The sequence below is a fragment of the Jaculus jaculus genome, chromosome 8 (assembly GCF_020740685.1).
Source record: "Jaculus jaculus isolate mJacJac1 chromosome 8, mJacJac1.mat.Y.cur, whole genome shotgun sequence".
Lineage (NCBI taxonomy): Eukaryota > Metazoa > Chordata > Mammalia > Rodentia > Dipodidae > Jaculus > Jaculus jaculus.
In genome coordinates, this window is record NC_059109.1 from 2,829,247 (window position 1) to 2,854,922 (window position 25,676).

Consider the following 25,676-nt stretch of genomic DNA (forward strand, 5'->3'; position numbering starts at 1 on the left):
TGCCTGACCCTCCTGAACTGTGGTAAGAGTGGACTGAGAAATCAGACACATAATGGGTTTATAAATCCTAGAGTGCAGCACATGGGGGGGTTAGTTTTCTTTTACTTTTATTTTATTTACGTATTTGCAAGCAGAGAGAGAGAGAGAGAGAGAGGAGAGAAGAGAGACAGACAGAGAATGGCACGCCAGGGCCTCCAGCCACTGCAAACAAACTAGATGCATGGGCCCCCTCTGTCTTATGTGGGTTCTGGGCAAACAAACCTGGGTCCTTTGGCTTCACAGGCAAACACTTTTACCTCTAATCCATCTCTCCAGCCAGCTTAGTTTTCTATTTGGTTTTTAATATTTTATTTTAATTTATTTTTATATTTTGAGAGAGTCAGGCCAGGGCTTCCTGCCATGGTAAACGAATTCCAGATGCATGAGCCACTTTGTATGTCTGGCTCAAGAATCAAACCCATGCCATCAGGCTTTACAAGCATGCACGTTTAGCCACTGAGCCATTTCTTCAGCACCTGGAGGGTTAGCTATCTGAAGTGGCCTTGGCTGTGGTGCCAGTGGCCACTAGCTGCGAGGTGACGGGCAAACATCTGATGCTTGGTGGAAATGAGGAGCCCAGCTCTGCCCTGGAGGTGGTAGGATGCACGGTTCCCACTGGGCAGAGGCGGGAGGAAGGGCACGGTGAGCTCTGAGAGTTGGTGGAGGGTTTGTACCTGGACAGGTGGTCCCTGGGGGAACAGGATGGGAGAGTCCAGCTCTGGTCACAGCGCCAGGTGTGTACCTAGCCGGCCTATTTTAATAAACACAGATGCCCCCTAGAAGGGGATGGCCGAGCTATGATCAGAGATGTTGTGCCCTTAGGTTGAGAGGAATGGCACGTCCTTCTCCAGTGGGTGCAGCAACTGCTCTCTGCCCACGGTCCTGGCTGTGGTCCAGCTGGGCCCAGTGTCGGTAGGTCTGGGCCCGGCAGATGAGGTTGGCTGGGGCGAGGCCAGGGACAGATGTGTCCTTTGGTGGTGGAGGCTGCACGTGGGTTGGCTAGTTTCACTCTACAGCTGGGTGGAGTGGGCTTTAAGAACCACAGCCGGTTGGGCGATCTGGGGATGCTCCGCTCGGCCTCCGCCACATCTTAACCTGCCTGGTGTTCTTAAGCCTGCTCCTGGTCCTAGATCCCCTTGCAGCCCATCTGATAAGGGCTTTCCGGGGCTTATCTGTCAATGGCTTCTTCCCCTCCCACCTTGTCTGGCCTGGTCGCACCTTCCCGGCATGCCTCAGTCCTAAGCACAGGGACTGAAGCGTGGCTTATGAAAGACACAGGGGTTCTTCTGGGACCAGACCTTCACCCCCTGAGTGAAAGGATGGCCGGGGCTGGGGATAGAGGCATGTTGGTAGAGTGCTTGCCTAACGTGCACAAAATCCTGTGCTTGATTCCCCGTCTACTCATAAAACTGGGTGTGGTGGCATGGTGGCATGGTGGCATGGTGGCATGGTGGCACACACCTGTAATCAATCCTAGCACTCAGGAGGCAGAGGCAGGAAAAGCAGAACTTTAAGGTCATCCTTAGTTTGAGGTGAGCTATATGATACCCTGTTGAGAGTGAGAGAGAGAGAGAGGGAGGGAGGGAGGGAGGGAGGGAGGGGCTGGGTGTGGTGGTGCAAGTTTTTAATCCCAGCACTCCAGAGGCACAGTTAGTATTCTTGTGAGTTTGAGGCCAGCCTGAGATAGTATAGTAAATTCTAGGTCAGCCTGGACCAGAGTGAGACCCCCACCTTGAAAAACCAAGAGAGAGAGAGAGAAGAGGGAGAGAGAGAGAGAAGAGGGAGAGAGAGAGAGAAGGAGGATAACAAATGTGTGGGGTGTATAGAATGGAACCCAGAGCGCTGGCTTAGTGGTCAAGGCGCTTGCTTGCGAAGCCTAAGGATCCACATTCAACTCTCCAGATCCTGCGTAAGCCAGACTCACAAAGGTGAGGCAAGCGCAAGGTCACACATGCCCACTAGGTGGCGCAAGTGTCTGGCGTTCAGTTGTAGTGGCTGAGGCCCTGGTGCACCAATCCTCTCCCCCCCCACTTGCTCTCTCTAAAAAATACATACATACACACACACACACACACACACACACACACACATATATATGGAGAGAGAGAGAGAGAGAGATTGGAACCCAGAGAGGTTGATGCTATAAGCCACCGCCTCCAACCTGCCGGGAGGCAGCTCTGGAATTCCCCTGCCTCAAACCTCCCTACCAATTCCCTCCCAAGGCTTGCCATGGCCTGTGTGCACTTCCAGTCCGGCTCTGAGTGGTTTTGCTTTGTCTTTGAAGGCTCTAGGCCCTGGGCCCGGAAGGGACTTTAGGACTTGTACAGATGTGGGCAGGTTCAGATGTACATTCCTAGAGACCTGGTTGTTTTGTGCCAGCAGGTGGACGCCCTCATTTGCATATCTTTTGCTCCCCACCCTCAGCACGTAGGAGTGACATGGACAGAGGGTTCTCCGGGGATGCCCCGAGAGGACGTCCTGGGTCAGGATGGGTTTCCTTGGACAGGAAGTGTCTGAGGAAGGGGCCTCTGACCTCTTCCTCTTTCCCTTTCCATAAGGCCTGTGCACTGGCTGGGAGGGGGGCAGTGGGGTCTGCCCCAGCCTGTCCCCTACCACGGGACACCCATACTGCCACCCGCCTCCAGCACTTTTGGCCGGGGACTGACTGGACCTTGGTCATACTTCTTCCCTTCCCCATTATAACAGCGGTGTCCCCTCCCGTCTGGCTTTGCTAAGAGACAGCCAGCTGATGTGGTTCACGAGCGTCTTACAGGAAATTTTCCACATTATTCAAGGCCCCAACGGGGGCCCTCTATGCCTCTCCTCTCACACCTTGTCCCATTGGCCTGGCTCTGACCCCCCCTGCCCCACATCCAGACAAAACCCACCCTTGTCCCGTCAGTGGCCCCCGTGCATGTTCCTTCTGACTGTGTCCTTTGAGGACGTGACCCCTTTCCCAATGAGATTTTAAACTCCCGGAGGCGAGGACCTTGTCTTCTCCTCCTCTCGGCCCTCCACGGCTGGAAACATGCTTCAACCCGCCACTCAGTATGTCTCTCACGCAGTGGTGGCCTGGGTGCTGGGATGTAGCAGAGCAGAGCCCTCGCTGACGTCCTGGGCAGGGAGGGAGGCAGCACAGCCCGCAGAGTCCTGTAGAGCCGGCAGGTGGAGAGCCAGAGGGCAGGCAGGCTGGAAGCAGTGCCCAATTCTCTCTCTTTCTTTTTTGGTTTTTTGAAGTAGGATCTCACTCTAGCCCAGACTGACCTGGAATTCACTATGTAATCTCAGGGTGGCCTCGAACTCATGGCGATCCTCCCACCTCTGCCTCCCGAGTGCCGGGATTAAAAGCGTGAGCCACCATGCCTGGCTTTTTTTTCCCTTTTGGAGACAAGGTCTCACGTAGCTCCATTTGGCCTCAAACTCACTATGTAGCTGAGGCTGGCCTTGAACTCCTGATCCTGCTTCTACCTCCCAAGGGCCGGGATTACAGATGTGCACCACCATCTTTGCCTGTTGGGCACAATCTCTGTGTGTGAGTGTGTGTGTGTGTGTGTGTGTGTGCGCGCACATGCGTGTGCCATGGCATGCATGTGGTCCGAGGACAACCTGGGGTTTTGGTGCCCGCTTTCCACCCTGTCGGAAGCCTGGTCTCTTGTTTGCTACTTTGTATGCCAGGTTAGCTTACCAGCCAGCTTCTGAGCCTTCTATCTCTGACTCCATCTCACCATAGGCATACTGGGATTATAGATAATGGTGTGACCCGTCCAGCTTCACGTGGATCCTGAGGGTCCAAACCTAGGTTGTCACTCGGGGAGCCAGCTTTTCCCACCGAGCTATCTCAGTCCTCTAGCACCTTTTTTTTTTTTTTTGAGGTAGGGTCTCACTCTAGCCCAGGCTGACCTCCATGGAACTCACTATGGAGTCTCAGGGTGGCCTTGAACTCACGGCGATCCTCCTACCTCTGCTTCCAAGTGCTGGGATTATAGGCGTGCGCCACCACTCCCGGCTGTATACACTTTTCAAGGAAGGACTGGAGGGATAGCTCAATAGTTAATGGTGCTTCTTTCTAGAAGGAGTAGGGAGGGAGATTCATGGGACGAGGACTTGAGCTGAGATTTGCCGGAAGAGATTTGTCTGGAAGCAGAGTGGGTGGGATAGCCAGTGTCCAGCTCCCCGGAGCTTAGAGGAGCACGAAGGGGGGCAGGGGTCGGCGTCAGGGTGACCGTGGCAGGCCAGAGGGCTGAGGAGGGTTGTTTGCTTCCCTCAGGCCACCTTTTCATTATTCTTATTTTTTTCTTATCAACAACTCCCATGATTGTAAACAATATCCCATGGTAATTCCTTCCCTTCCCCCACTTTCCCCTTTTGAAACTCCATTCTCTATCATGTCCCTGTCATCTCTCAATCAGTCTCTCTTTTATTTTGATGTCATCATCTTTTCCTCCTATTATGATGGTCTTGTGTAGGTAGTGTCAGGCACTGTGAGGTCACGGATATCCAGGCCATTTTGTGTCTGGAGGAGCACGTTGTAAGGAGTCCTACCCTTCCTTTGGCTCTTACATTCTTTCCACCACCTCTTCTGCAATAGACCCTGAGCCTTGGAAGGTGTGATTAGAGATATTATAGTACTGAGCACTCCTGTCACTTCTTCCCAGCACCATGATGCCTTCTGAGTCATCCCAAGATCACTGCCATCTGAAAAGAGAAGGTTTTCTACCCAAAGTTAGAGTAGCATTAATATATAGGTATGAACACTAAGAGAAGTGCTTACTGGGCAGTTTGATAAGCATAGTATATACATTTAGCCAGACAGCAGTAGACGTTACACCCCTAGGACTCATGACTACCCCTGTTTTAACTTTTTAGTATCAGGGATGTATTCTCTCCCATGGAGTGGGCCTCTAGTCCAGTTAGAGGGCAGTTGGGTTCCACCATGACAGACGTGCCACTATTGCACCCATTGGCTTATTTGGCCTGGCTGGCCAGATATAAGGCTTGCAGTGTCTACTTTTGAGTATCTTCACTGGTGGTATCTCTTTCTCCCATTAAACTGCACATAGAATGGCTTCTTCCAGCTTTCTGTCAGCTGGTCTACATGGAGGAGATTATCAGCTCAGTTCCAGCAGGAGTTCTCAGAGGCCTTGCAGCCCAAGTATGTGGAGTCCTTAGCAATAGGGTCTTACCATCCATCTATTCCTGGTGGGAAACCAAGACAGGCCATCTTTTGAAGTGGGTGCTTCTGGAAGGTTCTGAGCAAAGTGCTGCCTGCTTACATTTTTTAAAATTTAAATATTTTTATTTATTATTTATCTGAGGGGGTCAGTGAGGGGGAAAGAGAAAGAGAGAAAAAGAGAGAGAGGGAGAGGTGTGCACCAGGGCCTCTAGCCACTGCAAATGAACTCCAGATGCATGCACCACCTTGTGCATCTGGTGTACATGGGTCCTGGGGAATGAACCTGGGTTCTTTGGCTTTGCAAGCAAGTGCCTTAACCTCTAAGCCATCTCTGCAGCCCCTGCTTTCCTGTTTTGTGTGGTTCTGTGGTGCTGGGGATCTAACCCAGGGCCTCTCATGCTAGGGGAGCACTCTGCCATTGAGCTACGCCCCAGCTCTCACCTAACCTTGGCATGGTTCCCTCTTCTCTCTCTCTTTTTTTAAATGTTTTAAATTTTTATTTTTTTAATTTATTTGAGAGAGTGAGAGAGGGAAAGAGACAGAGAAAGAGAGAGAGAATGGTTATGCCAGGGCCTCCAGACACTGCAGACGAGCTCCAGATGCATGCACCACCTTGTGCATCTGGCTTAAGTGGGCCCTGGGGAATCGAACTGAGGTCCTTTGGCTTTGCAGGCAAAATGCCTTAACCTCTAAGCCATCTCTCTAGCCTTGGTTTCCTCTTTTCTGTAGGGAACAGGGTAAGGGGCGCAGTGAAAGCCTAGACACCCATGAGGGGCAGTTCTGAAATCCAGGTGACAGGAGGGTCTGGGCCAGAATGGAGCCGGAAGGGATGAGAAGAGCCTGGGTCCTGCATTGCACTATATTGTATTGCTGTATTGTGTTGTGTTGTGTTGTATTGTATTGCATTGCATTGCATTGCTTTGCACTTGAGACAGGGTCACTAACCCTGGCTGGCCACTAACTCCTGATCTTTCTGTCTCAACTTCCCAAGCGTTAGTATCACAAGTGTGCACCTCCATGCCCAGCTCTTGGCATATATATTTAAGACAGAGTGCACAAGATTTACCTAGCAACTTGGGTGTATGGTGTGGGTGGAAAAAAGGAACTAGTGATTGGTCTGGTTTTGGCCTAAGCAGTTGGAAAGATGGCATTGCCCTTGACTGAGTTGGGGACACCTTTAGGTGGAGTATGTTGACATCTATGATTAGCTCAGCCCTGCACCTGCTGACTTTGCGATATCTGTGGCTTCCCCAGAGAGTTGCTGAGCTGACAGATAGATCTCCCAGTGTAGAGTTGTTTTTTGTTTTTGTTTTTGTTTTTCGAGGTAGGGTGTCACTCTGGCCCAGGCTGACTATATAGTCTTGGTGGCCTCAAACACAACAGCGATCCTCCTACTTCTGCCTCTTGAGTGCTGGGATTAAAGGCGTGCGCCACCACACCTGGCCAGAGTAGAGTTTTAAAAAAAAGAAAGAGAGAGAGAACGGGCACACCAGGGCTTCTAGCTACTGCAAACAAACTCTAGATGCATGTACCACCGTGTGCATCTGCCTTCCGTGTGGTCTAGATAGTTGAATCTGGGTCCTTAGGCTTCTCAGGCAAGCACCTTACCTGCTAAGCCATCTCTGCAGCCCTGAGTGTAGAGTTTTAAAGGAGAAGGCCCTGGGACAGAGTGTGGGAATTGCCAGGGTGTGTATTAGTGACTCTTTTGAGGCCTTGAATGTGGTCAGGATGACCTGCAGCCTTTGTGCAGACGGGGAGTGGATAGAGGAGTGTGGAGGCCCCGGGATGGGAGCCCAGGCTGCACCCTGTCTCCCACCTGTCCCCGCGAGGTCCTGTACAGCACCCGGCTCCACCTGTACCCATGCGCTCCACACTCTGGCTTCCTGCCTATAAAATGGAAATAATAGGAAAGTGGTTTTAAAAAATTAGTGTATGCAAATAGAAGGCAGTTCTTCAGTTCTGAGGCCACCAGCAGGGTGTCCTGCTGTTCACTTTAACCCTGGCTCTATCGAGAATGAGTATCAGGCCCCACAGTTTGAAGGTTGTGAACCCCTCAAAGACTGCCCCCCGCCAGATACCTGTCACAGGGCTGGGCCGATAGTCCTTCTGACTGGCCAGCTATGAGTAGTTTGCTGTGTTGGCTCACGGAACTCAGCGTTACGGTTTTTACTTAGTCAATGACTGGTTTAGGGGCAGGGAAGATGGTTCAGTGGGTAAAGTGTTTCCCTTGCAAGCAAGAGGACGTGAGTTTGATCCAGGGAGTTCACTTTGGGTGTGGTGCAATGCTTGTATGGTCCTAGTGTTGGAGGGGGGTGGAGACCACAATCGGGATCTTTGAGCATCGCTAGCGTAGGAATCTAGCCTCCTCGGCGAGTTCCAGGCCCCTGAAAGACCCCGTCTCAAGGCGGATGGCTCCTGGGGAACGTGTCCGAGGTTGTCCTCCGGCCTCCACGTGCTGGCGTAGAGCACCCCCCCCCCCAGATTATTTATTGTCACAAACGTGTACAGCTAGGATTGGCCGGCTGGGAGAAGCGTGTAGGGTGAGGGGTGGGGGGAACAGAGCTCCCACGCTCTTCCTTGGGTCACGCCACCCTCCTGCCGCTTCTGTGTGGTCACCCACTGTGAAGTTCCCCAGAGCCCATCTGTGTGGTTGGGAGCGTCCATGTGCCTGATTGATGCCATTATTGGCTGCTGGTGATCAAGTCTACCTGTCTTCCGACTACTGGCCACTTTCAGCCACGCCCCTTCCAGGGAGGGGGAGGGAGCGTGGAGCTGCAGTTTCCATCTCTCTAATCACAAGGTTGGTTCCCTTGGCAACCAACCCCCCCCATTAGGGACTTTCCAGAAATCGGTTTATTAACATAAGTTCAAGTGTGGTTGAAAGAGATTCGATAGGCGTAAACTTGATACCATTTCAACCTTTATGGCTCTGTCTGCACAGGTTCTGTATGGAGCACTCTGGGGTCCCGGCTGCCGAGGGCTCAGGGTACAGGTACAGCAGGTGTTGAAGTGGGGAGACATCAGGGACTAGATGCTGTGGGGATACGGGGGAGAGGAGCTTGATGAAGAAGCCTTCCCTGAGTGGAGAGGAGCTGAGGACAGAGGGTGCAGGTCTGCGGGGCCCGGGGCTTAAGGAGGGGCGGGCAGGGGTTGTGTGAAGGCACACGGCTGCCAGGACTCCCTCTGGAGAGCTGGGGGCTCCTGTGAATGCTGGGATCAACCGAAGCCACTGAGAGAGTGAGGGGAGGTCGGTTACAGGACTGATGCAGAAGCGAGGGGGTGGCGGGGGGGGGCGAAGGGGCGCTTTGTGTGTGTGTGTGTGTGTGTGCATGCACGCCTGTGTATGTGTGTTTCAAGGTATGGTCTGGCTGTAAGCCCAGGCTGACCTGGAATTCACTACATACTCTCAGAGTGGCCTCGAATTTACTATGATCCTCCTGCTTCTGCCTCCCAAGTGCTGGGATTAAAGGCGTGCACCACCACACCCGGCTCATCCTTTGTTTTTTAAAAAAATCTTTAACTCTTTCATTATCTCTCCCATGCTCTCTCTCTCCCTCCTGTCTGTCTCTTGTTGCCTCTGTCTATTGGTTCCCTTTCCTCTCCTTTTCCTTTCTATCCGAGAGGCTGGGCCTCAGGAGTCACCATTGTAGTGTATCATGGCCCAGACATCAGCAAGAGACCCCCCAGGACAGCTCCAGAGACCTTGCCTTCTAATAAAGGTGCCAGGAACGAGGATGACGTGGTGGTGGTGGTGGTGGGGGGTTATCCGTGATGGAGGAAGTTTCAGGAGGCCTCCTTGGTGCCCTCCAGTTTCCTGTCCTAAGGGAGGGGAGTCACAGGAAGATGTGTCTCTTGCCTCTCACTGACCAAGTTACCTTGTCCCCCCAGGCTGGTGGATGACCGCTGTGTTGTGGAGCCTGCAGCTGGGGACCTGGACAACCCCCCCAAGAAGTTTCGAGGTAAGACCTCCACTCCATGTGCCAGTGCCCCTCCTGGGCTGTGCGAAGGCCTGGGCATGGCTCCATCTCCCTTCAATGCCATCCTGCCCGAGGCCCGGTTAGCTGGCCCTCTGCTCTCTGAGTGAGGCCCCCTAGCACAGACATGGCTCCCTTCCCTCCTGAGGCCACACCCCCTTCCCTGGTACACTCACTCTGGCCAGAGGCCCATTCTCCCCTAACTCCCTGCCGTCACAGGGCTTTCTTTGTTTCCATGACTGGCGTTTTCTGAGGGAATAGGGCTGGGAAAGAGAACTGACTCGGGCCTGGAGGTCCAGGCGGAGAACCCTTTCCTGTGCCTCAGTATCCCCATGCGTAGGGTGAAAGGACTGGGCACTGTGACTCTGGTTGTGCCTTTGGGCCGCATGCTGTGTGGGTCACTCCTGCTGGGGGGTGGTTGGCTCTGAGCTCAGATGTGCCTGTGTCCTGGCCCAGCGCGGTCCCCTGAGGGGCTTCCTGCCTTCCGTGGTGGGGGGCTCCATGGCCCCCCGGCAGGCAGCAGGTCGTGAGGGACGAGGGGAGACCCTGCCTGTTCTTGGGCCAAGCTGGAGGTCACCTGTGAGGGCTGAGGCCGCAGACAGAGGCAGACAGAGGCTGGGTGTGGTGGGAGCAGGCAGGAACACGCACTGGTGTTGCCACCAGGTCTGCGTGTGGTTGCTCCTCTGGGAGGGGCTAGCTGGCATTACCCCAGAGGGGGTGCTGGGAGGGCGGGGCTGAGAGACATGGCGCATCCTTTGCTTAGCTGCCTTAGCTGCCAGGGGCCCTCCCCACCGGTTGGGGTTGAGGGGGAGGCAGAGGGGAGCTCCTGGCCTGCAGGGGAGCCCCACTTCTATTCTTCTATTCCTGCTCCCATCATGGGCCTCTGCGGGGGGCTTTGTTTGGCGGGGGGGGGGGGGGTCCCGGGTGGAGACATGCTTGAGCAGGCTGTGTGGGAACTGCCTCTGGCCCTGAGCGCTCCTCACCACCGTCGAGTCCCTTCTGCCCCCTCCTGTACTTAGCCCTGCCTCTCACCTCGTCCTTACATCGGCCGCTCCTGCTCCCCCTCCAGCCACACCAGTCTGCCCTTCCCCCTGGTGACCACCCACCCTCCCTGTGCGCCGCTTGCCGTCCCCACCACTGGGCATGGCCACTGTCCTGTGTGGCTTGCTTTCTCGATGACCTCAGTGCTCCTGCTTCAACAAGACCTGCCCTGGCCTCCACGTGGAATTCCTCCCCAGCCCCATCCCCCTTCCTGTTTGCTCTTCTGCTTAGCTTGAGTCCAACCTACTCTGTCTTCCTTAGAATTGTGAGCTGTGTCGTTTATTGATTCTGGTCTTTTTTTGTTTTGTTTTGTTTTTGAGAAAGGATCTCATGTAGCTCAGGCTGCTAACAGGATGACTTGGAATTAGCTATGTAGCTCTGGATGGCCTTAAACCTCCGGTCCTCCTGCCTCCACCTCTCCAGAGCTGGACATCCATACACGTGTCATCAAATGCAGTTTGTGCATTGCTGAGTGTTGACCCAGGGACTCCATGCTTGCTAGGCCAGCGCTCAGCCCACTGAGCCTCATCCCAACCTAGGCTGCTCACTTTTCTTTTTCTAGATAATATTTTTATTTTTATTTGAGAGAGAGAGAACAAGGAAAAAAGAGAGAGAGAATGGACACGCTACGGCCTCCAGCCATTGCAAATGAACTCCAGACGCATGTGCCACCTTATGCCTCTGGCTTATGTGGGTGCTGGGGAATCGAACCTGGGTCCTTTGGCTTTGCAGGCAAACGCCTTAACTGCTGAACCATCTCTCCAGCCCACTCATATTTTTTTTTTATTTTAACTTATTAGAGAGAAGGAGAAAATGGAGGGAAAATGGGCACGCCAGGGCTTCAAGCCACTGCAAATGAACTCCAGACACATGTGCCACCTTGTGCATCTGGCTTATGTGGGACCTGGGGACTGGACCCTGGGCCCTTAGGCTTTTCAGGCAAGCGTCTTAACTGCTGAGCCACCTCTCCAGCCCTCTGCTCACTCTTGCTCATCTCATCGTGTGCCTCCCTTGCTAGACCGTCAGCTACCCCAGGACAGGATCTCGGTCTGGCTTTTCTCTTCATGGTTTTATTACCTTTTGTTTGTGCCTCTTTGCTCTTCCTGAAGAGCTGGGAGAAGGAAGGAGAGAAGGGGTGGGGGAGAATCTTCTGGGGCCTTGCCTCTGCCAGGGCGCGGAGGGGACTGGGACAGAGAGGAAGGACTGTGTGCAAGTGGAGGTGTGTGCAGTCAGCGCTGCAGAGTGACAAGCTAGTGACAGGGAGGTGGGCGTGGCAAGGAAGATTTGCCCTAGGCTTCCAGCGGATCGTGTTCGGGGCCAATTTTTTGACAACAGAACAGCCACTTAGCAGAACAAATGCTCCATTGACTTCTGGCCTCCACCCCCCCTCCTTCCCACGCTCCCATCTCTTCCTTTGTGGTTTCCCAAAGCCTGTGTACAGGCCCATCCCAGAGTCCCTGCCCCTCCTGAGCTTTTGGCCTCCCTAGGCTCGGACAGGAAAGTGAGGTGGGAGAGAGGGATCCAGGCTGTACTTGTCACCTCCTCTATGCCCAGGCTTGGGCCTTTGGCATCTTGGAAACACACAGAGGCCCCCGTGGCTCCCGTGGTCCCGCCCGAGCCTGCAGAGGTGCTGTTCTCGCATAGGACTCGTTCTTTGCGCAGCCTCAGGCCGTTTAGTGCAAGCTGGAGCGTTGGAACTTGGGGGAAGAGACACGGTTCCGATATCCTCAGTTTTGGGGTTGGAACCTAGGCAAGGGACTGGCCCCACAGCTGGGACCTTCCGTTGTTTGCTTGGCTTTCCCACGGCACCTCGGCCATGGAACTGACAACGTATGGGGCTATCACAACCAGTTTGGAAGTTGGCTGGTGGTCACCAGACGTGGCCTTGTCCTGGGATCCCAGATGTTCTGCCCTGCCATCTTGGGGTGAGTCCAGCTATTCCTGGGGACTCCTCCTCTCAGCCATAAGCTCACTGCCCAGTACCCTGCCAGGCCCCCCAAAACCTGCTGACCCGAAAGGTTCCGAGGCTGGGCCAGCAAAGCCCACAGGGCATCCATCAGCCCCTGCTTGGCATCTTGTTGGTGGTTTCAGCTCCATCCACCTGAAGTCAGTCCAAGCCTCAGCATGCTCAGGGAATTCCTTCCTGGCTTGGCAAGGCCCTGGCAGAGCCAGGCGGCTCCTATACCTGTGCAGGTTGCACCCCGCGCCAGCCCAGACCCCTGACCTCTGCTCTGCAGTGGGCACCGGGGTGAGTCGTGGGCTGCAGTCCAGGCCAGGCGGAGCACACTCCCTTCCTCAATCCTTTCTCGTTTTCTTCCTCCTCACTGGAGCACGGGAGGCCCGTTGTGGGATGACCTGGCAGCCTCACAGCACGCAGACCTCAGGCAGCTCAGGGCGCACATGCCCAGCCTCGGGGACACTAGGACAAGTGCGCTGGGGTCCCCTCACTGCTCAGGCTAGTGGGAGGAGGAAAGTGAGCTGGCCTTTCTCTGCTTGCCCTGCCCGGTGCCCCCTCAGCTTCCACCTCTGCCCTACCAGAGTATCTTACAAGTGGGATCCATTGTTCATTGCTGGTTTTTCGAGGTAGGGTCTCACTCTAGCCCAGGCTGACCTGGAATTCACTACATAGTTTCAGGGTGGCCTCAAACTCACAGCCATCCTCCTACCTCTGTCTCCCGAGTGCTGTGATTAAAGGCGTGCGCCAGCACGCCTGGCTCATTGCTGTTTTTTTTTTTTTAAATTAATTAATTTATTTGTAAGCACACACCGAGAGAAATGGAAAGACAGGCAGATAGAAGACAGACAGAGAATGGGCATGCCAGGGCTTCTTGCCATTGCAAACAAATTCCAGACTTGGGCTTTGTGCAGTTGGTTTTACGTGAACACTGAGAAGTTGAACCTGGGTTGGCAGACCTTGCAAGCAAGTGCCTTTCACCACTGAGCCATCTCCCCTGCCCATTGCTGTTTTTTTTTTTTTTTTTAATGTTTCTGTGTATTTGACAGAGAGAGACACACACACAGAGGGAAAGAGGCAGATAGAGAGAGAGAGAGAGAGAGAATGGACACGCCAGGACCTCCAGCCACTGCAAACGAACTCCAGATGCATGTGCCACCTTGTGCTTCTGGCTTATGTGGGTCCTGGGGAATTGAACCTGGGTCTTTGGGCTTTGCAGGCAAATGCCTTAACTGCTAAGCTGTCTCTTCAGCACCCCATTTCTGTTTTCTTGAGGTAGACTCTCACTCTATCTATCCTAAACTGACCTGGAACTCACTCTAGTCCCAGTCTGGCGTGGGCCATCACGCCTGGCTCTTTCAGCTTTAGAACAGCTGTCTTGCACTCTCTCCCTCTACTGTCTTCTCAGAGGCAATCACTGCTCAGAAATTGGTGCTGTCAAAAGAAAAAAGGAAAAGAAAGAAAAGAAAAGAAAGAATCACGGGCTAGGGATTTAGTTCAGTGGCAGAGTTCCTACCTCACATGTACAAGGCCCTGGGTTCAATCCCTAGTACCACCAAAAAATAAATAAATAAAAATAAAAAAGAGAAGAAGAAGCAAACTGTGTCACTCAGGGCCCTGTTGTGAGCTTGCCGTTCATACTGCGCTGTCCTTCCTTGGTCCTGTTGCGATTCTCCCGTGCGGAGGTCCGTGGCTGCGGCCTTCTCTCGCTTGCTGCGCAGCGCTGCGCCTCGCCACGGACAGTGATCACCGCGGGCACATCTGGTGACGACCATGGACTCGCTTCCCGTCTGTGGCCGTTGCTGCGTGAGCATTCCTGTGCTTGCCTCCTTGGCTCGTGCCAAGGGTTTCTCCAGGAGGAGTTCCCATGAAGGGGCTTGCTGGGTGGGAGGGGCGCTCCTCCTTGAGAGAGACCCCGAGCGCGGCATTCAAGGGGGCCGCCACCCCCCCCCCCCCCCGCCGGTGGGGGCACTTCCTCATTCTGCTTCCGCCTCAGTCTTTGCACTCCCTGCTCAGGGGCTTGCTATATTTATTTATTTTTAAAGTTTTTTATTTATTCATTTATTTATTTGAGAGTGACAGAGAGAGAGAGAGAGAGAGAGAGAGAGAGAGAGAATGGGCGCACCAGGGCCTCCAGCCACTGCAAACGAACTCCAGACGCGTGTGCCTTCTTGTGCATCTGGCTAACGTGGGTCCTGGGGAATTGAGCCTCGAACTGGAGTCCTTAGGCTTCACAGGCAAGTGCTTAACCGCTAAGCCATCTCTCCAGCCCTATTTATTTATTTTTGAGACAGGATTTCATGTAGCTCAGGCTGGCCTTGAACTCACTATATTGCTGAATAGCTGAGTCTAGTCTTGAACTCCTGATCTTGCCTTAGCCTCCAAATGCTGGTTTATAAGCATACTCAGCAGCCATGCTTGGTTTTTTAATTTATAATTTTTTTCTGATTTATTTGAGACAGATTGAGACAGAGAGAAAAAGGGAGAGAATGGGCACACCAGGGTCTCTAGCCACCACAGACTCACTCCAGACACATGCGCCGCCATGTGCTTCTGGCTTACCTGGGACCTGGAGAATCGAACCTGGATCCCTAGGCTTGACAGGCAAGTGCCTTCACTGCTAATCCATCTCTCTAGCCCCTTTAAAATTTTTTAATGAATTATTTCTATTTGTTTATTTATTAGAGACACACATAGAGAGAACATGCTTGATTTTTGTTGCACTTAAATTTCTTTCAACTCATCAGATGTTAAGCAACATGTTAGGGGTTTAGAGACTAGTACAGAGCTGGGAAAATGGCTCAGTGGATAAAGCCCTTGACGTGCGAGCGCGCGCTGTACCGACTCTGCATCCCAGAGCCCAGACCCCACAGAAAGCCGTCCCGCTAGCCCCTGGGGCGAGAAGGGAGGCAGACATAGAGACTCGCGAAATACTCAGGCCAGCTAGCCTGGTGAACAGCGAGAGACCCTGTCTCAGAAACAAGGTGGGTACCCACAGCTGTCCTCTGGCCTCCACACGCATCACTCACACATGTTGGACGATTTTTTTTTTTTTTTTGTGGTGCCAGGGATCAACGTTAACGTATTTTAGTAGCACCATTGGAAGCAAGTGCTTGCAGGTCAGCTCAGAAGAATGACGAATGGATGGAGTGTAATCCAGGGCAAAACCACCACAGACCCCCTGGATTTGCCATCAGTGAGAAATTTACTTGCTTTCGAAACCTCCCGCTGGGGCTGGGGAGCTGACTTTCCACTTCAGACAGGGCCTGCGGGACCCGAGGGAGCTCGTGTTCGCTCCCCAGCCGGGCACACCGGTAGAGGAGAGGACGGTGGGCCCTGCTGACCGGCAGCAGCTCTGGGTCGAGGGAAGAGATCACTAGTGTCCCAGTGCCCCCTAAACGGCCCTGTGGGCCACTTTACATCCTCGTCACCCCGTTCCGTGTGGCAGAGCGAGGCTATTTTGCCCAAGTGCAGAGTGTGCTGAGGACGCTTGTCTGCAGTGCAGTCGCCCCTTGAGAGAGCAGTGGGCCGAAGCATAGGCCCCGCTTGGCCCCAGCGCACCTATCCGCACCCCACCAGCGGCGTAGCAGGAGAAAGCCACACCTCGACCTCTGATTGCTCCTGCCGGTGTCCGTGTCCTCAGAGGTGATCTTTCTCCACCGCTGTGGGATCCGCCAGTGTTCAACTGCATCTCTTAGGGTCCTTCGAAGGTAGATGAGAATGGGGCTTGTGTGGCCTGTCTCTCCATCACCCCCCCTACCAGCAGCATCCGCATGTAGCTGCAGATTCTTCATGTCGTCTTTGTAAACCCAAGAACCCCAGTTTTCACTTTATTAGTGCCTGCTTGGGGTCTGGAGGGATGATGGCCCAAGAGCTAGGGCTTTCTGTCAAGGGTGGTGAACCTGAGACGGCTTGAGTTTGAACCCCCAGAATCCACGTAAAATCCACGCTTATCTGTAACCCCAGTCCTGCGGGGATCTGAGACCAAGAATTGGAGACTTGCTAGGGCTGGTGAATTCCATCAACGCTTGGGGAGCTCAGGGAGGAGACGCCTTCGCAAGGCAAAATGGAGGTGGGGGAGAGGTGAGGGCAACAGCTGGCCTCTGGCTGTCGTAGGTGCACACACGCACACGAAGCACTTTCTGTAAGAGCTGGGGTCCTGGTTTGGGGGTGGAGCGCTTGCCTAGCATGCCCAGCGCCCTGGGTGCCACGGCCAGTATGAAAAGGCAGAGCAGAAAGCAAAGCCCATTTCTGGTTTTGGCTTTTGGGATAGGGTCTCCCCATAGCCCAGGCTGACCTGTAACACGCTCTGGTCCCAGACTGGCCTCAGACTCACAGCGATCCTCCTACCTGTGCCTCCCACGTGCTGGCATTAAAGGTATGTGCCCCCACACCTGGCTTTTTTTTGGGGGGGGAAGGGGTGCACCTTTTGACGTTTGCTCGTCCTGTGGATGTTTCAGTTTGGGGTGAACCTGTAGTAAGTGGATATCTTCGTGTAGCAGTCCTGACGCCAGCCCTAGGACACCCAGCCCTTCCCGAGCCCTGTGGCACTGCTGGTCTGGGGCTCTGGACTCCCCTTCCCCCTTCCTGCCCCCCTTCAGCCCTGCAGTGCAGCGAGAAGGAAGGGTCTGGGTCTGGGAGGGATGTCTTGGGCAAAGCGTGCTACACAGGGAGAGGGGAGATTTTTCCGTTCCGTCATCCCATAAGCATCTTGGGATATGTGCAGAGCTTGGACAGGGCTCAGAGCGAGGGTCTGTGCGGCCATGGATCTGACACATTTCTATGAAAGCTGCAGGGGAGGTGGCTGGCTTCCTCCTCTCCTGGGGGCATGTGGGCGGGGCCCTGGGCACACACACCGGCTCTGATCCTCCCGTAGTGTGTAAAATCCCTTTCAAGGAATCAACCAGCCTTTTAAGAATTGAATTGGGCCGCCGGAGAGATGGCTTATTGGTTAAGGCACTTGCCTGCAAAGCCTAAGGACCCAGGTTCGATTCCCTAGTACTCACGTAAGCCAGATGCACAAGGAGGCACATGCATCTGGAGTTCATTTGCAGTGGCTGGAGGCCCTGCCATGCCTCTTTCTCTCTCAAATAAAGAAAATATTTTTAAAAAGAATTGAATGGGGCCCCATGTGGTGGCACTCACCTTTAATCCCAGCACTTGGGAGGCAGAGGTAGGAGGATCACCGAGTTTGAGACTAGCCTGGGGCTATAGAGGGAGTTCCAGTTCAGCCTGAGCTAGAGTGAGACCTGGAAAAACAAACAAACAGCAAAAAACCTAAGAAGCTGCCATGGTGGCGCCCACCTTTCATCCCAGCTCTCCACTCAGGAGGCAGCGGTAGGAGGATCACTGTGAGTTTGAGGCCAGCCTGGACTAGAGTGAGTTCCAGGTCAGCTTGGGCTAGAGTGAGACTCTACCTCAGAAAAAACAAAAGGAACCCCCCCCCCCCACCAAGACTTGAATGGGCAGTGGGGATGAAGCCCTGTTGGCGGAGGGCGTGCCTAGTGTTCATGAGGCCCTGGGCTTGGTCCCCAGCACTACACAGACGGGGCACGCTGGGGCACTCCTGTCATTCCAGAGCGTGGGGGGGGGGGCAGAGGGACTAGGAGTTCAAGGTCATCCTCAGCTACATACGAGTGTGAGGCCAGCCTTGACTACATGAGACAGAAACTGACCGGGCATGGTGCCACATGCCCTTAATCCTAGTACTCAGGAGGATCGCTGTGAGTTTGAGGCCAGCCTGAGATTCCATAGTGAATTCCCGGTCAACCTGGGCTAAAGCGAGATCCTACCTCAAAAAACCAACACAAACAAAAACAAAGACCTGGGGCTGGAGGGATGGCTTAGCAGTTTGCCTACAAAGTCAAAGGACCCAGGTTTGATTCCCCAGGGCCCATGTAAGCCAGATGCACAAGGGGGCACACGGGTCTGGAGTTTGTTTGCAGTGGCTGGAGCCCCGGCATGCCCATTCTCTCTCTCTCCTTTTTTTATCTCTGTCAAATAAATAAATAAACAAACGAAAAACAAAGACCTGGATAGGGTTCTGTTAGAACACACAAGCCAATAATAAGTGTATTATTCTCATTTATTCTTGCTTTGGCCCTGACTGTTTTGATAAATTTGCCTACTGGGTTTTAGATTTTGATTATTGAAGCTTTTTTTTTTTTTTTAATTTCTAGAAATTCCATTGGGTCACTTTACAGTTTCTGCTTTCAGCAGGAATCTTCAAGTTTTCTTGTTCTGGTCAGCTGGGATGCCCATTTGCTCCTTGGGCACCCTGTGTGGGAAGGCTCTGCCCTGCTGCCTCGCCCGGCCCCTGGGTGGGTGCTGCTTCCCTGTCCCCGGCCTGTCCTGACTGCAGACTGGATTGGACTCTGCTGTGGGTGGTGCAGAGCAGGACAGAGGGACCCCTCCTTCAGGGAGGCCGGCTCAGCCCATTGCCACACACTGGCAGACGTCACCAGTCTGAGTCCACCAGAAGGCCAGCTCAAATTTGGGGTGTCCTGAGCCATTCAGGGAGTTCCACCAGGCTCTGGTTCCGGGGGGGGGGGCGTTCTTCCTGTAAGCCCTCTTAGACTCCTGCCCTTCCACCTGGTGAAGCTGTCTTCATGGAGTGTGCTTTCTGGAACCCAGGTCAAGGTGTTTGTCTACCTGCTTTGGTTTCCTCCAGCCATCTCCTGTGGCTGGGTAATTGCCCACCATCCTGCCAATTCTTCAAGAAGTCTTAAAATAATATGCATTTTCAAAAGCCTAGCTATGTTAGCTGTCTGGATGGATTGCCCTAGAACAGATGGTAGCCTTGGCTCATAGCTTGGGCACAGGGACTGTGTCTGCTGGTTTGTGCCAGAGAACTGAGCTGTGTTTCTAGGTGGGTCATGGCTAGAAGCTGTGAGACCCCTGGTTTGGGGCAACTGAATCAGCTAGAGCCTGCCTCCTCTCCTCTGGATTAGGGAGGGGTGTGTGTGGAGGGCAATGCGCTGATGACAGACCACGGCCCTCTGAAGCCGTGCAGCACAGTGTTGGAGCCTGGCCCCCCCCCCCCCCAGCGTCACTTACAGTGTCTGGGGCAGGCGTCACATGGACAGTCTTTATGGAGCAGGTGCCCAGCATTCCCGCCCTGCCCACTGGATGCCAGCCGTGACCATTGTCAGGACGACCATAGGTTTTCCCTCCCCGCCTGTTTTCCAAACACCCCGTGGCGCGTTCCTCCCCACTGTGCCGGAAGTCATGGCCTCTGCCATGTGGTGAGAGCCGTGTGGGGACCAGTGTGGGGACTAGGGGACGCGGACGCTCCGGGGCTCTGGCGCACACTGGAGGAGCCCGAGGGACCTCACTACGGCGTGACGGCTGAGCAGAGCTCTTGCACACATGGGCACGCATTTCCAGACGTGCCTCCCCCCATGCAAGGGGGCTGGGCGGGGGTCCCTGGAAGCTCCACCTGCCCCCAGAATTGCCACTGTCCCGTCTCCTCTCACTGTTCTCTCCCTCCTCCACATTTGGTTCCCTTGGATCTTCCTCCTGACGCGTCGGACGTCAGCTTCTCCGGGGCTGGGTGGGGAATCCCTTCTGCGCTGTTTCCCAGAGTCTGAGGGTCAGCCCCGAGGGAGGGGGCTCCCATCTCTGTGACCGCCCCCGCCCCAGTGACCCTGCAGTTTCCCAGCTGTCACGACTCGCAGCAGCAGGAGAGGGTGCTGGGCCAACGAAGCCAGCGTCCTGGCCGAGCAGCCCTCGTGACAGCTCACTGCGTGTGGCTGCACCTGACCTGCGTCACCTCCCCCCCTCCCACCCCCGGACACTTCCCAGCTCAGCCCTCCTCTGGCTAAGTAGAAATATGGGACACTATTTCTGGATTTGGGGCCTGTGAAAATGGCAGGTGTTTTGTCTCCTGGCCAAAAGGAGAATTAAACCGTGACCGTGTGTTGGGGTTTTGATGTGTTTCTGGGTTGTGATTTGCCCTGACTTTAGTTGAGTCTAAGCCAGGTGACCAGCTGTGGACTGGCCTCCAGAGCCTCTCGCTGTGCCACGTAGGGCAGGGGAAGAAGCTGAGGTAGTGGAGGGGCACCCCTGGGTGGAGCTGAACACAGACAGGGCCTGGGGTAGAGCTATAAGCCTCCCACGGGGTAAAGGGCATGTGTCCTCTCGGTGAGACCGTCCACTCCCACTCCTGCTTCTGGACCTCCTAGTCCACTGATGTCATCTGACAGCTCTGGTTTCTATGGAGTTTTCTTTTCTTTTCTTTCTAAGGTAGAGTCACTCACTCTATAGTCCCAGGCTGGCCTCAAACTCATAGAGATCCTCCTTCCTACCGCTGCCTCCCGAGTGCTGGGATTAAAGGGGTGCACCCGCACGCCCTATCCACGGAGTCCTTTCAGCCGCTTATCTTCCAGCCCCAGTGTTGGGCGACGGGGAGCGGGCTGCAGGCCGGGTGCTCTTTGCTGAGCCCCGTCTCCCCGTCCTCCCAGACTGCCTCTTCAAGGTGTGCCCCATGAACCGCTACTCGGCGCAGAAGCAGTACTGGAAGGCCAAGCAGAGCAAGCAGGACAAGGAGAAGATCGCTGACGTGGTGCTGCTGCAGAAGCTGCAGGTGCGCCGGGGTCGGGGCGCACCCGGGGGGGCCTCTGTTGGTCAGGGCCAGCGGGGGCCCTGAGTCTGAGCTGAGGGTTTTACAAACCCCACCGCATGAGAGCCGGGCATGCCGCGATGAGCGAGAGCAGGCAGGGGCGTAGAGCTCCCTCCAGTGACCCCGAGTCCGGGTAGCTCCTGTGTGCCAATGAGCGGGAGCGCGAAGCTCTCTGCTGGGGGCAGATGAGGGCAGCCAGGGCAGTGGACAGTAGGCTCAGCTGAGCGGGGACTTGCCAGTGGCTGCTGGAGGTGTGGCGCCAAACAAACAAATGGGAACACGCAGAGCTGGTCTCAACCTCCCCGTCTGTGTTACAGTGCTGGAGCCCGGGGCCCCGTGAGCCCCCGGTTGTTTTCCGGGTCTGGAGTGGAACCCCGGGTCTCTGACTGACCTTGGGCTTCTTGGACACATGCACTGCGCCATGATGCTTGTGTCCGGTGGGTGGCCGGGGGCTGCTGTGGGTAGGGCCTCAGTCTCCCCCGCAGTCTCCTCTGGGCAGGAAGGACTCAGGCCCGTCCCAGCACTCTTGGCAGACAGCGGGAAGCCTTGGTCAGGGTGGACGGCTTGCAGTCTGCCGCTGAGGCCTTGCAGCCTCCCTTTTGCCCCCTGCCCCTGAAGCCCCTTGCCCTCGGAGGTGAGACTAAGGTGGGGGCTGGTGGGTCCCACCCTGCAGGTGTAACCTGACCAGAGAGAGGGCTGGAGGGCTGCCTGAGCTCTTGTGGGTGTCTGGGTGGGGCTGTCAGAGGCTTCCTTGCCACTGCTCACAGAGGCTGAGCTGGGGGAAGTGTCCCAGGGGCAGCACGCTCACACCTGAGCCACACACTCACATCCATGCACTGTAATTTTGTGGAGAGTCACGTGGTACACGGCCCAACACCCTGGCAGCTACTGTCACTCTGGTCTGAGTTACAAGGCCCTGGTAACAGCACTGAGGGGGACTGAAGAGCAGAGAGGTCACAGTGCCCAGAGGGTGCCAGTCTGATGGAGGAGACAGTGCCTCTTCTCGGGACCTTCTGGGCTGATGACTTCATGGGAGGTAGTTCTCACCCTTCTCAAGGCCACCAGAGCTGGACAGTGTCTGGGATGTGGCAGTCAGGGCAGGGGCTGGGGCAGTGTGCTGGGAGCTCACAGTTTGGCAGAAGGGTCGCAGGAGAGGGGTGTGGAGGAAGGAGCCCGAAGTGGCACCAGGTATGCCCCTGCCTGGCCCATCCTGGAGCGGAGAGACATGCAGTGGGCATCAGGAATCTAGTTCGGGTTGCTGGAGGTGGCGGTGTGGGACTCAGGGTCCTCCAGGGTGGGCAAGGGCAGGCGGGGCATTGGGCTCCTGGACAGGTCGAGCTGTAGGGCCTTAGGGTGCCTTCTGCACTCAAAACTGCAGGCGCTGGCAGTAGTGGGAGGGCGTGAGTCACTGTCCCTAAAAGCCCTCTGGGTGTAGCTCTGGGAGCTGGGGCCGGGGTGAGTGTGTGCACCGGTGTGGGGGTGTCTCCCTCCCGCTCGGCTGCCGAGTCCCTTCCCTGCCTGTGTGTCCCTGCAGCATGCGGCGCAGATGGAGCAGAAGCAAAACGACACGGAGAACAAGAAGGTGCACGGGGACGTCGTCAAGTACGGCAGCGTGATCCAGGTGTGGCCTGCCAGCCCCCTCCCCGTGTGGGGCGTGTGCCAGTGCACGCTGCCCTTGACGCGTGCTCCAGTCTGCGTGCTTGTGTGTGGGGGTGTCTGCGGTGGCGGCTGAGACAGCCTTTGTGTGCTCCTGTGTGTGCCTGTCCCCCGTGGGCGGCTCGGGCTGCGTCTGTGTGTGGCCTGTGCCCAGGGGAGCATTTTTGGCATGGGAGTCATGACAGATCTGGAGCCGTGCAGATGAGTCTCGTGTCTTGGCTCTGCCTTTTCCAAATTGTGTATTTCTTAAAAGTATTTTTTATAATTTTTATTTATGAGAGAGAGAGAGAGAGAGAGAGAGAATGGGCAGCATGCCAGGGCCTTTAGCTGCTGCAGACAAACTCCAGATGCATGCGCCCCCTTGTGCAGCTGGCTTACGTAGGTCCTGGGGAATCGAACCTGGCTCCTTAGTCTTTGCAGGTGAGTGCCTTAACAGCTAAACCATCTTCCTGGTGCCTCACTTTCCTCATCTGTAAAAGCTGGCTAGTGATTTGCCTCCGAGAATTTTTTTTTTTTTTTTCATGTTAAACTTGTAGTTTTATTCAGGTTTGATTTAACAGATGTGTCAGGGAGAGTCTGCAGGAGAAGATGAAACCATGGGGCAGGGCCTCTCAGGAGCCTGAGGAGCGAGCATGTGCCCTCCTCTTCCCTCCCCTCTCCCCTGAGAATTCTTACAAGATTTCCAGTTGGCCTGTCTTGGTGGCAAACACCTGTAATCCCAGCACTCAGGAGGCTGGGGCAGGAGGATCAGGGGTTCAAGACCAGCTTGACTTACATGAGATCCTGTCTCAGAAAACCGAAACAACGGTGGCATGAGAAATTCACGTGGCGTTTTTGTTTCCCCTTTGTGTGTGGGGACGAGCGCGGCTCCTGTGCCCGCTCGGCAAGCCCTCCCCACGTAGCTGCGCCCTCCCCACGTAGCCGCGCCCTCCCCAGCGCGCAGTTCTAAGAGCAGCTGCTTTTCTGTGACCACAGGCCCTGGGCGGGGTATGACTGTGTGTGTGACAGTGTGTATCAGCCTGTGACAGTGAGTCTGACACCCTATGTGGCCAGGGCTCCCCGGTGCCCACCTCCCTGAGGGGCCTCACCTCTGGAGGCCTGGCGGCCTCACTCCTGTGCCCCCCCCCACGCCCCTTCCCAGCTTCTGCACATGAAGAGCAACAAGTACCTGACGGTGAACAAGCGCCTGCCGGCCCTGCTGGAGAAGAACGCCATGCGGGTGACGCTGGACGCCACGGGCAACGAGGGCTCCTGGCTCTTCATCCAGCCCTTCTGGAAGCTGCGCAGCAACGGCGACAACGTGAGCGCCTGGGGTGGGACAGCAGGGGGCCGGGGGCCGCACCGAGGGGCCGTCAGGGCGGGGACGCGATGAGGGTCCCTTCCTTTCTCAGGAGAGCGGCGGGGGCTGGCTGCAGCACGTGCCCTTACTCTTCCCTCCTCACCCCGCCCTGCCCGTCTCCCAAAGGTGGTTGTAGGGGACAAAGTGATTCTGAATCCTGTCAACGCTGGGCAGCCTTTGCACGCCAGCAGTTACGAGCTCAGTGACAATGCTGGTTGCAAGGAGGTAAGCGGGCTGTTGTTGTTGGGGGGGCACCCTGCAGGGGAGGGACGGCCACACGGCCTCGGTGGCACACGCGCCTCTCCCCAGCACATTGCCCACCTCCAGACGCCACTCCTCCCCACCTGTCTCCCAGTCCTTGTGCCCATCCTTTGCCCTGTAGGCCCACAGCCCCTGGTCGGCATGCTGGGCTCTGGCATCCCCTTGCCCCTTCCTTGGCCCCCAGCCCTGGCCGCTCCCGGCAGCCGCACCATGGGCTGTCTGCCCCCTGCAGGTCAACTCCGTGAACTGCAACACCAGCTGGAAGATCAACCTGTTCATGCAGTTCCGGGACCACCTGGAGGAGGTGCTGAAGGGGGTAAGGACCGCCCGCCTCTGACAGACAGACAGATGGACCCCATCCTGTTCCTGGCTCCCGCCACACCAGGCTGTCTCGCTGTCTCCCCTGCCTCCTCCATGACCTCACGGGCTCTGCTGTGTGCCAGCCGCCAGCGCTCCCCTGCTCTCTCTGGGCTGCTTTCCGCTTCCTCCCTTGCTAAGCAGGTGTCAGTCGCAGTCACTGTCCTCCACTTTAGGATGGCCGGATCCTTTGAGATCCCTTCCCCTCCCCTGAGCCCTCTTTGTCAACAAGCTCAGTGCTTGTCCCCCGGCCCCGCATGGCTGGCGTGGGTGCTGGGCTAGGGGGCAGGGCATCTGGGAAGTGAAGACTGAAGCGGAGGGAGAGAATGTTCCAGAAGCCCTCAAACCCAGGCCTATGGAGTGGGCTGCAGGGGTGCAGCTGGCCTGGGAAGTGCCGACAGTCTGATGGAGGGGCGGATTTGGGGGGCAAAAGAGAGCGTGGGGCTTCTTCTCAGCGAGGTGAACAGGCTGGGGACTTGGTGTGGGTGCTGAGTCCGAGGGCAGCCACCCTAAGAAAGCTGTCCTGATCCCTGCACCTCCTCTGCTCGTGAGTCCCCGAGGGCACCTTTGCCTCCTCCTGCCAGGCCTTGTTGTTAGACCTCCTGCCACCCCCCAGTGCCTCAGCACCTACCCTTCTTTTTAATATATTTCATTTTATTTATTTTTGAGAGAGGGAAAGGGTGGGGGGGGAGAGAGGAGAGAAGAGAGAATGGGCATGCCAGGGCCCCCAGCCACTGCAAACAAACTCCAGACACATGCGCCACCTTGTGCATCTGGCTTACGTGGGTCCTGGAGAGTTGAACCAAGGTCCTTTGGCTTTGCAGGCAAGTGCCTTAACCACTAAGCCATCTCTCCAGCTCAGCCCCTATCCTTCTTACCCTTCCGGGCTGTCCCCATTCACCTGGGCTTCCCGAAGACTTCTGTCTCTGTCCCTTGAGCCTGCACTGCCCACACATCAAAGCCCAGCCCACACACCCTTGCAGAGCTTCCCCATGAGCCATCCCACCCCAACTGGACAGCACTTAGGGCCAAGCAGCGTCTGCTGCTCCTCTGAGGCTGTTCGGCGTGGTGGTTAGAGTCCAGGCAACCCAAACACAAGCCTGTCTCATGAAGTGCACCTTTGTGCCTCGCTCTGTCCTGGCCGCACAGTGTCTCTAAGTTCTGCCCTAGCGACTGACTCGGTCTACCTGTTCACACGTCCCCGCCTCCTCCCCACGGACGTCTGCTGAACACTGCGCCTAGGGGTGGCTTCCGAGTAGAGA

The 25,676-nt window shown here is 55.6% G+C and overlaps 1 protein-coding gene across 2 annotated transcripts in view; it reads left to right on the top strand.

Moving 5' to 3' along the window:
- Itpr3 (inositol 1,4,5-trisphosphate receptor type 3) overlaps window positions 1–25,676 on the top strand; it is a 73,848-nt gene that overhangs the window by 12,293 nt on the left and 35,879 nt on the right. Inside the window, exons 1-7 of one of the 2 annotated variants that reach the window (XM_045157580.1) lie at window positions 8,848–8,931; window positions 9,101–9,171; window positions 20,644–20,765; window positions 22,336–22,422; window positions 23,599–23,757; window positions 23,923–24,021; window positions 24,290–24,373. In XM_045157580.1, the coding sequence (XP_045013515.1) occupies window positions 20,667–20,765; window positions 22,336–22,422; window positions 23,599–23,757; window positions 23,923–24,021; window positions 24,290–24,373 (528 nt within the window). In that variant the 5' untranslated portion in view covers window positions 8,848–8,931; window positions 9,101–9,171; window positions 20,644–20,666. Of the gene's footprint in view, window positions 1–8,847; window positions 8,932–9,100; window positions 9,172–20,643; window positions 20,766–22,335; window positions 22,423–23,598; window positions 23,758–23,922; window positions 24,022–24,289; window positions 24,374–25,676 lie in introns of those variants that run through there. The other variant, XM_045157579.1, reaches the window with a different exon arrangement.